The sequence below is a fragment of the Fistularia commersonii genome, chromosome 15, assembly GCF_037954325.1.
Source record: "Fistularia commersonii isolate RoL2024-O1a breed Wild chromosome 15, RoL_Fcom_v1.0, whole genome shotgun sequence".
Classification (NCBI taxonomy): Eukaryota; Metazoa; Chordata; class Actinopteri; order Syngnathiformes; family Fistulariidae; genus Fistularia; species Fistularia commersonii.
This window is the reverse complement of record NC_141298.1, coordinates 3,446,956-3,461,372: the sequence shown is the minus strand read 5'-3', so window position 1 is coordinate 3,461,372 and position 14,417 is coordinate 3,446,956. Positions and strand designations below refer to the sequence as shown.

Sequence of the window (14,417 nt, the reverse complement as noted above, 5' to 3'; positions counted from 1 at the left end):
TCTGTGGTCCATTCAGTTATTACATAGTCAGCTCATTATGGGGAACATATCCCCTTAATGCAGTATATAATTGCATTGTTCAAACTGTATGCTTTACAAGTTCTTTTGAGATCGGCCGCTGAGTTTTATTCAACATGCCAGCATTGGATTGGACACGTGCTACAGAAATTTTTATGTCTCTTTTACATTGGTTAGAAAAACACAGGAAATATACCTGTGAACTTTATAAAAGGTTCAAATTAAACTCAAAACATACAGAATCTTCCCAGATTGAGTAGAATGATGTGATATAGTAAATGACTTGTACTACACATAATTTGTATGATAAATGCTACTCACAGGATGGTTTTTGACACAAATTGCTCGCTTACAAAAATCCATCTAATAAAGCATCTTTTAAACCAAATAAACTGATACACTATGCTGGTTGTTCATTTAACTAAGTCACGGGCCAAACCACTCCACCTCGTTTAGACCTTTCTGCTTAGCAAAGATTTAATAATCTTCATGCATTTTCCCTCTAAAAATAAACTTGTTGATAGCTATTTTAAATTAAAGTTTTCAAGTTTTGAAGTGATTTTTTCTGATGCTGTGAAGCAGCTTGAAAAATGACAGTCAGAAGAATGAAGGGATCTAAAATAAAAATACAATGAATCTTGCACGTCAATCCCATGAGTTCCCATTAAGAAAGACACTGCAAAAGCCAATGCGAATGAAGTCATTGTAGTAAAGCATACAGTAAGAAATAAAGAAATCATAGCGAATCGTAAAAAAAAACAATTACTTTAGGTTAAAAATAAAAATCAAGATATTTAAATTAATTTATGTTTTAGATTTAGGAAGAAATTGTATTTTTTCTATTGTCTGTTGATGTGTGTATATGTCTCAGAATCAGAAAAAAATATTTGTCTCCAAGATGCAATTAAAGGAAGAAAGGGCACTAAAATATGTATTTGGTTGGTGTGTGTGTGCGTGTGTTTCTGTTCTTTAGAACAGTTAACACTTATTTGTGTCAAAGAGAAAGACATAAATTAAAAAAAAGGATAAAAAATATATGATATTCTGAATATAAAGAACAGCAGAGTTGTGTCCAAAGTTTTGACAGAGATAAAGGAGAAATCAGTTCAAAAGCAGTTGCCTTTGGCTTGTGAGACGCTGGAACCAGTTGAAACCCTGCAACCAGTGCAAGAAGGCTAGAAGCCGCTCCTTAATGTAGCTTGACTCTTCATCCTCGTCGTCTGTCTCCTACAAAGGCAGCATATGTGTGTGCACAATGACAACACTGAGCATCATGATTTTGGCAGCGATACCAGTCATATCCTTTGCTTAATTATGTCATTAATGCATAGAATAATTTTACTAGACTTGGAGCAGATATTTCTTAAATGACATGAAATGGAGTACACATCACACAGTCCGCCAAATCATATAGCTCTTTGGTTTTGTGGAGAATTTATTCTCAACAGCATATTATGGGTTCATATTCATCTCCAAGATATGATCCAAGATGTTATCCCCTTGGTCTCTGCTTCCGTAAAACTCTTATAAAATCCCATAAAAGTCTTTTACCGACAAAACAAATAACCGAGGTACATTGCCTTGGTCTTTCTAAGTTTTATTTTCAGGAGTGTTAATGTCGCCATAGACCAAACAACACTGTGGATAGAACAGATCTATACGCAAGAGCAAAGAAATCCCAGGGCCATTTATGTTCCCTGAATAACTATTGGCCATTTGTGCATTAAATCTGTGAAGTTGTTGGAAATCAGGATGGTAGGGGGGCCAGATGGATCTGCAGATTGAAATTAAACTACTATCGGTGGTTTCATCTGCTGCCAGTCTACAGAAACAAGGCTTCCCTTCAGCTCAGAAAATATAATTTCTGGGCAAATCTGCAAGAAGAGTGACTTGTGAAATTCCTCTGAGTTGCTCATGTTTATAAGTTAAAATCATGGTTGGTCAGCTTGTCCAGTACAAGCATTGTACAGGCGACATGTCTACTTGTCCATGCCCAAAGTGAGGGTACTGTATGTGCTCCCATGTCAACATAAAAAAATGTATTTGTACAGCTTTAATATTAGCTTTTCCGGCATTGATGTGCATTTACGAATGGCCATGGGTGAGGATGCCTGCTGCAATCAAATGTCAGCCTCCATTGTCTGCTGTTCTGCTGGCCACCGGCTCTGACCTCCATGTTTCCATGAGGCAGGCTTAATATTACTGCTGGCTCTTCGTTTCCAAGCTACATGAGCAGAGTGTGATTATCCCACCTACAGTGTTAATCTGCAGAGAGATTTTTGTAGACCTGGCGAGGGACCTTTGACTCGGTCCACTTCCAATTCCTAGATTCTGCACGTCCAGTGTTCCAATAACAATAATTGAGACTTGGTTGAAAATATTTTTTTCAATGAGAACTGCAGGGGCTGGACTAAACCCATTTAAAATGATGTTAGATTTAAAGGAACTCTGGCCTGCTCATGAAATTACAAATCTCCTCCCCTGGTTGAGTACTTGAAAGCGGGAGCAGTGTCAGACGTTCTGCAGCAGATGTGTGGCCATTTCAGTCATTGAACTCAGAATATTGTTGACCTGAATAAGGATGCCCTATTACCATCATCTCTATTCCTCAATATTCACCCCCATGGCACTCCAGGAGCTAGTTCCTATTATATACATCGGGCCAATATGTGGGATATTACTGTCAATCGTCCCTCCCCTTGCCACAGCCAAAAGCCCTGACGACATTTGAATACATTCAAGTCTGCCAGTGTCATCCTTACCTCCTGTGCTTGTCTCCGTGGAACAGATTACCACCCTGGAGACAATTATTCTAACCTTATTTTGGTTACATCTGCTTTCCTGCCAACACCAAGTAAAAGCTCCCGAGAGTGCTTGACCACACTAACACTTCAACAGCAACCTAAACCTAAACAAATGAAAAAAAGATCCATGGCACAACATCATATCTGTTACCATCCAAGCATTTCTATTGTTTTTTTCTGCATTACCATTTACATAGGTAGATTTACTCTGATTGTCTGATTGTCATCTGTCTGATTTTGTTTGTTAACTCAGATTCATGACTACTGCCTGCTAGTATTTTCTGCATTTTGTTCCTCTCACCTTGAATGTGACACAGACTCAATTTTCACCCAGGGCAAAGCGCGACATTGACAACATATCCCCTATAGGACTCCCTCGGCTGCCACACGCATTGCTGAATAGTCCTGGAAATAGGGATGTGATTTTCTGCATATAAATACATTAGCTGAAAACTAAAAAAAGGAGCCTTATTAAGGCTTGAATTTAAGTAAAAGAATACATTTCATTATTTGTAGAAGGTCTTTCATTTTCAACATCGAGATTTATTAGAATATCAGGTCCCCTGGGCCTGAAATGGTATGAGTGACACATATATCCTAGAGTCGCGATGTTACATTTCAACTAAATAATATAGAGCTACATTGTTACTGCACTGAAATGAAAGATTTATGAAACATTTTAAGTAGAATTTCCAACATTGATTACTCAAGCAAAATGTCAAAAATAGGAAAGTGAGCTTTATTTTGTTATACTTTAAGTAGCATAGGGGGAATTATTTTTTTGAAATTGGTCCTGGCCTATTTGTGTACAATCATGTGAAATATATGGATATTTTCGGTGAAGGAAAGGGCAAGGAATTTCTGGCAGCTTTGTTTAAGGTGGTTTTAGGTCGGCAGATAAAACCAAACAAATTTGAGGACCCTTATACAAGTAGATTCCATAAACTGTTATCCATTCCATTGATAAAATGTGACAATGTTTTATTGGCTTTGTCAGAAATTGAATTATACATTTTCATAAATAACTTTTACTCCCCAAAGAACCAGACAAAGTTAACCTTGATGCATATACCCGTAGGCTCTGTAGACTTGCAAGCGTTTAGCCTCATCAGTGCTATGTGTTGAGTTACACTGACCTGTGAGGCAATGTACTTCTCCAGAGGACTCTCCACTCGACCCACACCCAGCATGGCTGAAGTCGGCTGCTGCTCCACTGGTGTCTCCTCGCCCAGCAGTAACTTGCCTTTGAAGTTATGGACCACACACACCACCTAAAACACACATATACACACACACAGCAGGGATGAGGGCATACATGAGAAAATCTACCTATAGTGGCAAACACGCTCGGAACGAAAGATGAGTTTATAGGTGAATTCCAAAGGCCGATAGATTCTTGAATCACTGCTTAGATTGGCAGCATAACAGTGTATGTAGGTCATATGTGTGTGTATTGACTCTTTCCTGGGGGTACAAGAAGAGTTATGATAGATGAATTGCATGAGCGCCTCTTATATGGAGCAAAATGTGGCTTTGAGGTTTAAAATGAAAGAAGCAATTTCAAGTTGGCAAGGCAAGGATACAAACAAACTCAAGGGGCTGGAGAACACTGGAGCGATTCCTCTACAGAGAACTAAATGTGAAAGCTTTTTTCAAGGCTCAACAAACTTGCCAGAAAACCTGACAGAAATGACCAAATACAATGAACTGACCAGGGATATGCTCTTTTCCTGGCTCTGCAACTGTAGGCGTGTTTGCATCCTTGTTACTATTTATCCATCCAGTGTGATTTCTCAATTGTTTTTCGACATCGTCATTTCTTTGTCCGTCGACATCAAATTATCGGTATCGGCATTTCTGTTGGTCTTTTCTGTATGTGATTATCTATCTGAGGTGAAGACAATTGTACCAACATATGAAATCGGGAAAGTTGTTGAATCTTCAGCTGTCTGTCGTTAGTGTATAACATAAAGCAAACTTGTGGCCACATGTCTTGGACACTCAGGCGAAAAGAGGCGCTGAGCTGTCAGCTGATCACCACCTGGTGAGCTGGCTCTGATGGTGGGGGAGGATGCTGGTCAGACCTCGCCCAAATGTAACGTCTGGCAGAGTCCCCTGTGAGAAGGAGTTTCAACTCCCACCTCCAGCAGAACTACAATCATGTCCCGAGGCAGTTTTGGAGACATTGAGCCATGTTCCGTGCTTCGATTGTCAAGGCAGCAGCAGATTGGAGCTGCGGCCATAAGGTAGTCAGTGCCTGTTGGGACGGCAACCCTCAAACCCACTGGTGGACCCCATCCGGCGGCTAAGGACGGGGGGGAGCGGTGCACTGTCAACACTGTGTACAGCGGGGGCGGGGAGCTGCTGACCTCAACTCAAGACGTCGCAGATCGGTGGAAGGAACACTTCCAAGACCTCCTCAATCCCATCGAAACGCCTTCCTTATTGGAAGTTACTGCATCAGTCAAAAAGCTCTTCAGTAGTTGGGTGGATGAGGTCCGCCCTGGGTTCCTCAAGGCTCTGGATGTTGTAGGGCTGTCCTGGCTGACACCACTCTATAGCATTACGTGGATGTCGGAGACCAGGGTGGTGGATCAGAGGGTGTGCTCATCTGTCCATGATCTCCAGCTCTCACTGGAGCAGTTCACAGCTGATTGTGAAGCAGCCGGGATGAGGATCAGCACCAAGACCATGGAGCTCAAACAAACAGGTGTATTGCGGTCAATCTACATTCCTACCCACACCTATGGTCACGAGCTGTGGGTCGTGAGCGAAAGATCGAGATTGCGGATACAAGGGCCCGAAATTAGTCTCCTCCACAGGGTGATTGGACTCTCCCTTAGAGATCAAGTGAGAGGGGCTCAGAGTAGAGTCGCTGCTCCTCTGCATAGAGAGGAGTCAGATGAGGTGGCTTGGGCATTTGGTCAAGATGCCTCCTGGACGCCTCCAGGATACCTCTGAGGTATTCTGGGCGTGTCCATCTGGGAGAAGGCCACGGGGAAGACCCAGGACACGCTGGAGAGACTATGTCTCTAGGCTGGCCTGGGAACGCCTTGGAATCCTCCCAGAAGAGCTGGACCATGTGGGTGGGAGGTCTGAGCCTCACTGCTCCGGCTCCTCCCACCGTGACCCAACTTTGGATAAGTAGTGGAAGATGGATGGATGGAAACCTATATATATATATTCAACCACTGAATCATCTAGGTTTTGTAGACCGACTTTACCGTTAACACCTGATATGGGATTGCTTAGACCTTGTCAATAAGCCTGTGACAGCTGTCTTTAAATGGCATCCATGGAAACAGCTAATACATTGGAGAAAACAACTATACAGGCTTTCTTACTGATTAAAGAAAATCTTATGACATGGTTAATTCAACTCATCATTTATCATGTTACTTTATAATTTTAATATCAATATTCAGATTGTGGATAGAAGGTAAAACAAATGCATTGCATTAGTTTTAGATAACGCTATCTGGTCCAATCATTGCTGTTTTCTTAATTTTTAATCTTCATGAGTTTCCCATAGCAAAACGTGGCTTGTTGTGTAGCGATTGTTTGCAGACATTTTTGCAGGCATCAGCTGTGATGTCTTCCTAAAAAACAGACTGTGCCAGTCTACACCCCCTTCCTTCCCTGCTATCTGTGATAAGAAGGGCTGTTTGAGGCGCTCAAGACCTTGCAAAAAGTGAGTAGAAGAGGAGCGATAAGAGAAGAGGAGAGGAAAGAAGAGAAGAAGCGAGGTGAGATGAGATGAATGAGACAAGAAAAATTTAACGATGCTGAAGTTTTTAAATCATTAGACGGAACAAGAACGCAAAATTTAAAAAAAATGTGCAGAATTCGGAGTTTATGCATTTTTTACAAGAAAAAAAAAAAAACCAACGTTTTCCTGATCCAAAAATATTAGAAAGAAGGGCCATGTCAGCTAACTTATATAACACCTTTACAACCCCCTTGAAAAGAACTATGAAGTAGATAATGTGTAACACCACTACTTCAATCTCACTCAAATTATGCACATTTCCTTGCATGGTTTTCCAAGGTTGTTACCATTTTTATTGCATTCTTTATGTTTTCCGATCTGACTGCTCATACACCTGCTGTACATTGCATAATGTCATCATATCAGCCCAAGTTTCCCTGCAGTATTCAATTGATAGTCTCAACATAGTTGCGTGTTATCTGGTGTCTCAGCTCATTCCTGTTGCTGCTTGGATTAAAGTCTATTTACCTGCCCATTCATTTTCCATGTGTCATCACCTTGCTCCTCATTCTCACCCCAGCCACTTGATTATGCCTGCTCTGCTGTGCTGCGTTGCTCCTCACCCCTTCCATTCATCCCTGCAGAACTCCCTGGTTAAACCACATCACCTTATTAAAACAGTTAATACTGAAGCCCTTTCTCTTGTCCTCCATTTGGGGCCAATTTAATTTAAAAAGCCTCACAAAAGTTAACCTATGGAGAGCATTCCGGAGCTGACAGAAAAAAAAAGGTCCACGGCCAAGGCTGGCAGAATCCCAGATGGCATCAGTGATAGGCTACTTCACTGAAAAGGAGGATCACTTTCCTTTACTTGTGAATATGGAAGCATAATCCATGAAATAAACATTCCTCCAAAAAATCAATGATTGGCTATTAAGAGTAAAAGCCTGATGTACAGAACATTCTTTGTAATAAGACTGCGATACCTCCATTGGATGATATGCATGTTAAATGTCACATCTGTAGATAATATTTACTGTATGTAAATTGAAGCATGCATAGATGGAAGAAAAGTAATGTTAATATTCAGTTTGACATCAAAAACTGAGTCTGTGACCCAGTGGAAAACACCCACTATCAATTTTTTGGGACGATTCATATGATAATGACATTTTTCTAAATGCAGTGTTTAATCATTTTCAGCCACTCATGGTATTAGGCATGAAAATTCCCATTGCCTGACTAAGTGTCCTTGCTGCTAAAGTAAGCATTACTAGTGCAGCTGCCACATGATTAATTTAGATATTGAAGCTTTGTAGGAGTAAATCTATCCTGCAGTGCAATCTGAACTGATTGTGATGGAGTGTGGTGATTGTGTGAGAGCTGTCATTTGCTTTATTTGCTGAATAATGATCAGATTCGAGGTGAAGATTGTTGTACTTTATTGTACTTTATTAATGTCTTGCGGGCAATTCCTCTCTGCATTTTAACCCGTCATGGATTAACCATGAGAAGTTGGCAGCCAACACTTCGACACACTAGGAGGAGCCGAATCAGGAATGTTCAGTTCCAAGGACAATCGCTCTATCCCATGTGCAACGACGCCCCCAACTAAACATTACATAACTAATTCTAAGTTTTTTTTCAATTGTCAATTTTTCCTTTTTATTTCGATTTTTAAATGACCCTTTTAATTAGTTAAATGCCATCATGTTTTCATTATTATTACATTCAGTTACTTTAACACTTCCAATATTATTTGATATAGCAAAGTGTCACATGAAATATTTGTCTTCTGTTGGTATGAACTAGATATTACACATAACTCAAATCCCCATATACATAGATGTGACGTGTCAATGGGGAGAATCTAGAAACAATGCAAACAAAGCCCGTGCCTCTAATTCTTTCTAAAAGCCCACATCGGATGTTTGTGAGTGTGAATCTCACCAGAAACGTGGCGATGGATGTGCCAATGATGAAGCCAGCAATGACATCAGACCAATGGTTGCGGTATTCAGCCACACGGTTCAGCCCGGTGAGGAAAGCCAGACACATGAGTCCCAGGGACAACACCGGCTTTGCCAGGCGAGTGCCCTTTGCCTGCACTGTGCATGTCACATACATCTGCCAAAAAGCGGAAGCAAAGTGTTAGAATTAGAATTTGGATAAAACAGTGCCGTGTTTAGATGAAGCACCTTGGCTCGTCACTCTGTTAAAAATGTTCCAGGACCCTGCTGTGAGACTAAAACCAGGCTTGCACTGAATTCAACAATTGAAGAGTTTGGCTCCGTATTAATTATTTGGCAGTAGTTAAGGAGGCAAAATGTTTTAAGCATGGTAATAGCTGAATTTTTGGCATAATTCGAACAGATTTTATTCCCCAAGAATCCACGCTATTGTCAGCTGGTGCTTACTGTTAGCAAGGAACGTCCAAACCTTTTACAGAAACATTAATTCCTGACCAGAGTGAGCTTTTGCATCCCCCCCCCCCCCCATATGTCATGAGGAAGGGTTGAGCTGTTAGAACTGTTACACCTTCTTTTCTCCTATTTTGATTCATTCTCGCAAGCTAGTATTCATTTTTTCTTTTCAATACTTTGTCTCTTGGTTCTTTCTTCATCCATGTTGTTGCTCCCTTTATATTACTCCTCCACAAAGCACTGCAAAATATACTTTGAAAAAAATGCCAAACTACTAAGGCTTTTGTCTCTTTTATTTTCACAGATCCTTGGACATCAAATAGGATAAGCAAAAAACGTATTTGGCAAATAAAAAGTCTCTTTTCAGGTAATTTATTATTTTTTGGTTGTTTTTGTGGGTTATAATCAAAATAATCAAGTACCTTTGCTAAAAGATGGCCATTGTATTATTTCTTAAAATAACCCTTTTTTTAGCATGAACTTCTTTTACGGAGGTAGTAGAAGAAAAAGGGAAATGTCTGGCTGATTTAAAGGTACACCTTGAATTACTTTGGTCCAAAAGAGGTTTCTTCTCAATGTGATTACCCAAAGTGTCTCACAACCCCTTTTATTTATGTCATGCATCTCTCTGGAGAGAACAAACCCTCAATTTTGGAACCTCTAATCTAGACAAGATAGCGAGGCATTCAACTAGGAGAAATGTATGTAAAACTCTTCTGATGTTTATCATTAAGGACTCCACTTGCTTGAAGCTGTAGTCTTTTCACATCTCGAGCAATCAAAAAGGCGAGAGGTAATCAGGTCTAAACAACAGAATGCAAAAGACATATGGCCAACATATGAACAGGCACTTCGGAGTGTACATATTACATTTTGTGTAAAACAATGCATCCGGTAATACTTGGCCCAGGATCCCTGTCAGCTTAGTTAATTATGTTTATTTGTACAGACACAAGCTTTATGCAGCAGATGACAGCTGACATGGGCTTTCGGCAGGTTTTGTCTATTGAGGCAAACGGCTGGGGATAGAGAAGTGTCATGTGTTGTCAGGAAAGTTGACTGTGAGTACATGCGGCCTCATCAGAATGTTTCATAGGCATTTATGAGGATGTAAATAAACAAATCCACTTCCTTCATATGGAAACTGCCTCCCTGACGCATAAGTACATTACCCTAGTTTGACTTTCAATAATATGTGGAAAAGTTCCTCCCTGGACAACTAATGTTTTATTAAAAAAACTCTATGGTGAAATGCCACCAGACAGCTGTGACTGTGTGCAAATATGAGCTGATATGTTAAGTCTCTCCTTAGGGCATTTTCCCATTTTCTCCCAGATCCACCACTGAAACTACAGGATGAAAAGCACAAGAAAATACACACGTGGGTGAACTAGATGTAATAAATCAGTGAGGCATAGATACGAGGACGGGAAATGATAAACGAGCAACGGAGACTGAAGCAGATGAATTTCCCATAAACTCTCATGTTTGATGAAGATGGGCTCATGTCAGGGACAATGAAAACATGATCACTTAACCGCAAACCAGACCAAATTAAAAATTTGTTAGGGCGAGGGAGTCTCTTATTTCTTGAATAATAAGCAACAAAAAAGAAAATTCATTTTGTGAGCATAACAAAAGAAAAAGACCAACAAAAGCAATATGCAATATGCTAACCCTATTTTCCCAAAGCATAGTTACAGGAATTAAATAAGAAACCATTGATAAATAAAACGGTTTAAGACATCAATGGAGTGTGTCTCGCCCCACACAACAGGGCCTTTACCTATCATGATACCGTAAAATTCATTTCTATCAATGTTTAATAAATGACTGGACTCTACAACAGCGGGATTTTTTAAAACAATACGATCAATACATAAATATAACATTCTGGCACTGTATGAGCAGCTTTATATTTGTGCTATTTCACTGTCGACATTTTATTTGGAGTATCATTTGTAATCTAACACTCTCTTTAAAATAGTCACTTTTTTAAACTTGATTCTTTCACACATGATGCTAGAGGTGTGGTGAGGAGGAACATGTTTTAATGCTTGAAATTGCTCGTTACCATAGCAACTTTAACGTCTTTCAATGTGGGTCAGGCGATTCATTCATCTTGATTTCACTGGATTTTGCCAGCTTTTATCCAAAAACATGTTTGCTGTAATGCCTTTCATAAAAGTATTTATTTGTTTTGATGAGATAACATGGGGTTGGAGGCAGGGAAGCATGGGTGTGTTTCCCTTTTCGAATGAGTGAACATAATGCATTCTTATTGATATAAAGTAGACACAATAATTATTTGAAAATAACTAATTTCATATCAAGATGCTCTGATTATATAAATAGAACATCTGTTTATCTATGATCTGATTCAATTGGATTCAGTTCAATTCAATTCAGCTCATATCCTACATATTTGCATATCTTACAAATGGAAGCAATTGTAGTCAGAGCTAATCAAAATATGAACAAGCAATAAAAATTTCTCCCGGAATATCTTAATCAGGCAATGAACTCATAATGAGAAAATGATTAAAAAATAAAAGACAAAGTCGAATCTCGAAGTTGGGATCATTCCATTTTTGTCAGCATAGCTATTTTTCTCATATTCCAAAGTTTGTATTAGAACATTCGGAAGAGTTCGAAACATCAATAATTTACATCTATTGTACAACGTAACAAAGTTGATAGTACATTGGGATAGAATCCCCCCACTTGTTATGTTTGACAATTATTGTTATCTATGTAAATAAAATTCCTGACTTCAGATGGCACTTATAATACCTCTGCAAATTACTTCGCCATTTCAGTTTGCTTTGCGTCTATTTTTGTTGGAATACAATGACAGTGACAATATTCACCCCCAAATTTGTATTTGACCATATCGTTTTTGTAAGGCATAGTGATTTTATACAATTAATTAGAAAGGTGCAGTCTGTCCCTGGGGAAGCAGAGCAAACGAAATGAAAAAGGTCTGTCAGTGTAAGAAACCAGACCAGCAGCACATTTTAGGGTTTCCTGCATGAATCAAAATGTTTCTAATGATATCCTACAGGTCACTAAAAATATGCTTTGTACACAATGAAAAATTGCTCAATGTACCTTTAAAAACTACCATTAGTTAAAATTAATACTAAGTGATTAACCACTCATATCTACCCTGATTCGTTTCAGTTATCATTGGGCTCTAATTAGTAGGGAGAAACATCAGACACATTATTGCATTTCACCGGTGATGAGCACAATATCCCACCATTATCTGCTGCAGATTTAATAATGTCAGTGTTTCAAACATCAAAGAGGGTCCAGGATCTGTTTTTCTCTCGCCAGTGGAGCCAAACCGGGCCTAAACATCAACAAGATATGAAATCAGGATTTGAAAAACAAAAAAAACATACAAAAAAGACCTGCAAGATGTTGGACTATACACCAATGAGACTCTATGGGGACTTGAACCCCATTGAGTCTCATCGGTGCCTTACATATGCTTCTATCGAGGGATATCAATAGTCCTACACAACAGATCTATTTCAACTTCAAAATGTTTACCACTGGCACCGGTTCTAAAGTATATGGTTGTCATGTGGAGCAGAGATACCAGAGACAGAATTTCAAGAAACAGCTGAGTTGGAGGTGGTGGTTGAAGAGGTTGGAGAAAGGAGTCTTTCAGTCAGAGGTTACCAATGAGTAACAAAAATGGGGTAAAAGTATTAACTTACTGACGTGCAAATGAGAATATCTGTTATGCATCTTATTCTTGTACACTGTGACATCTTTGCATTCTTCTCCACCATGTTCAATAGAGTGAATACAAACAGGAATTGTGTTTAGCTGTGTGATTTCATGCACTCCCTTCATTCATAACAAATTAACTTAATCAAAGAGAAAAGATAGTAGGACAATAGAAGGGGACAGAAAAAGGTGCATATACTTGTGGTTTGAAAAAATGAGAGTTAAAGAAAGAAATTGGCAGCTGGTTTATCTTGTCACTAATGAAGGGGGGGGGAGATCAGTTTGAGAGACAGAGCCTGCGGCATCCTCTATACCCTCTTTTCTTCTCACCCTCTCGTGACCATCTGGGCCTCAGATGAACTGCTCTAAATAATACATCATTATGATAAACCCTCACTCCCCAATCTCCATGCAAAGCAAAGCTGCAGTAGATTCTGCTAAAAAAGAATAAAAGAAAACAGAATGAACACTAACGTCACACCCTTGCTGGATTATTTATCCTTCCATCAGAGGAATAAGATTCTCATTTTCAAGTAACGCCAACACACATTTCTCAACTAAAGTATTTCCACTCTATTTGGGTTTGAGTCTACAGATCATTTCATGTTTCTGCAAATTCTTCCACAATGCAGGCTTAGGATGTGATTTTTTTGTATTTTGTTTTTGCAGTGATCTTGTGGATAGAACTGTTATGAGCACATTCTGTCAAGAGTATAGGAATAAAACAACTATGAGGATACAATTTAAAACAACTAAAGACATATATGTCAGTTTCTCTGACACTCATTTTGCAATATCAGATATTTTACTACTATTGAATGGATGCTTGGGTATTGGCTAAAGAATTCACAATATCTGGTAAGTTAATTGTTAATTGCATTTGTATTTGTATTTTACGTATTTTGAAAAAAATTGTGATCAAATTTCAGTCAAACAATCTCCCTAATCCTTTTTAAACTAAATCTCTTGAAGCTGGATTGTTTACTGATGGAGTTATGACATTTGTATTTTGGCCTGATAAGGGATTGAGAAAAAAATTGTGTATGCATATTATCATGGAAGGAATCTGTTGACCTGGTGTAAATATTCATATAAGGAGTACTGCAGAAGGAATCCAAATTATTATAAAGGGCATTAAAGACAAATGATTTAATGACACCCTCAATAGATTAAGTATTACTGTTGTAATACTTTTTGGATTAAGAGTATTTCCATAGATCTTTGTTTCAAGTCTTCAACCCAGTACTGCAATTGTTTGGCATTTATCCTGCTCACCACTGGTACAGTCCCAAAAGCAACTCATCATTTAATTGGAAAACAAAATAAAATAAAATAAAATAAAAAGCAAAATATATCCTACTGTAATAAATAAACAAATAAATAAATAAATAAACACATTTAAATTATAATATATATATATATTTTATATATATATAACTGCACTTTTTATATATATATATTATATATATATATATAAACCTCAGAGGAGAGTGTGAGTGTCCTGATTTCCTCAACAGCTATAAGCTATATTCATTTTGAAATTCAATCTGGCCTCATTTAATACCATGTTATCACTAGTGGAAAGGATGGGGGTGGGGACGTGAGGGTAACAAATATAGACCAGAGGAAACATGTCTATGTTTGGCTCTAATTATTAATCTGTTTTGTTGAGACAGCAAAAAGCCTCTAAGGCGTTCATTTTATTTTTCTTATTTGAGTGCT

At 38.7% G+C, this 14,417-nt stretch overlaps 1 protein-coding gene across 2 annotated transcripts in view; it reads right to left on the bottom strand.

The window, feature by feature from the left end:
- LOC147226255 (phospholipid phosphatase-related protein type 5-like) overlaps nucleotides 1–14,417 on the bottom strand; it is a 120,737-nt gene that overhangs the window by 17,731 nt on the left and 88,589 nt on the right. The window contains exons 6-7 of one of the 2 annotated variants that reach the window (XM_086160824.1): nucleotides 8,482–8,658; nucleotides 3,959–4,093 (exon numbers count right to left, since the gene is read on the bottom strand). In XM_086160824.1, coding sequence (XP_086016950.1) covers nucleotides 3,959–4,093; nucleotides 8,482–8,658 — 312 coding nt within the window. The remainder of the gene's footprint in view (nucleotides 1–3,958; nucleotides 4,094–8,481; nucleotides 8,659–14,417) is intronic. The other variant, XM_086160825.1, reaches the window with a different exon arrangement.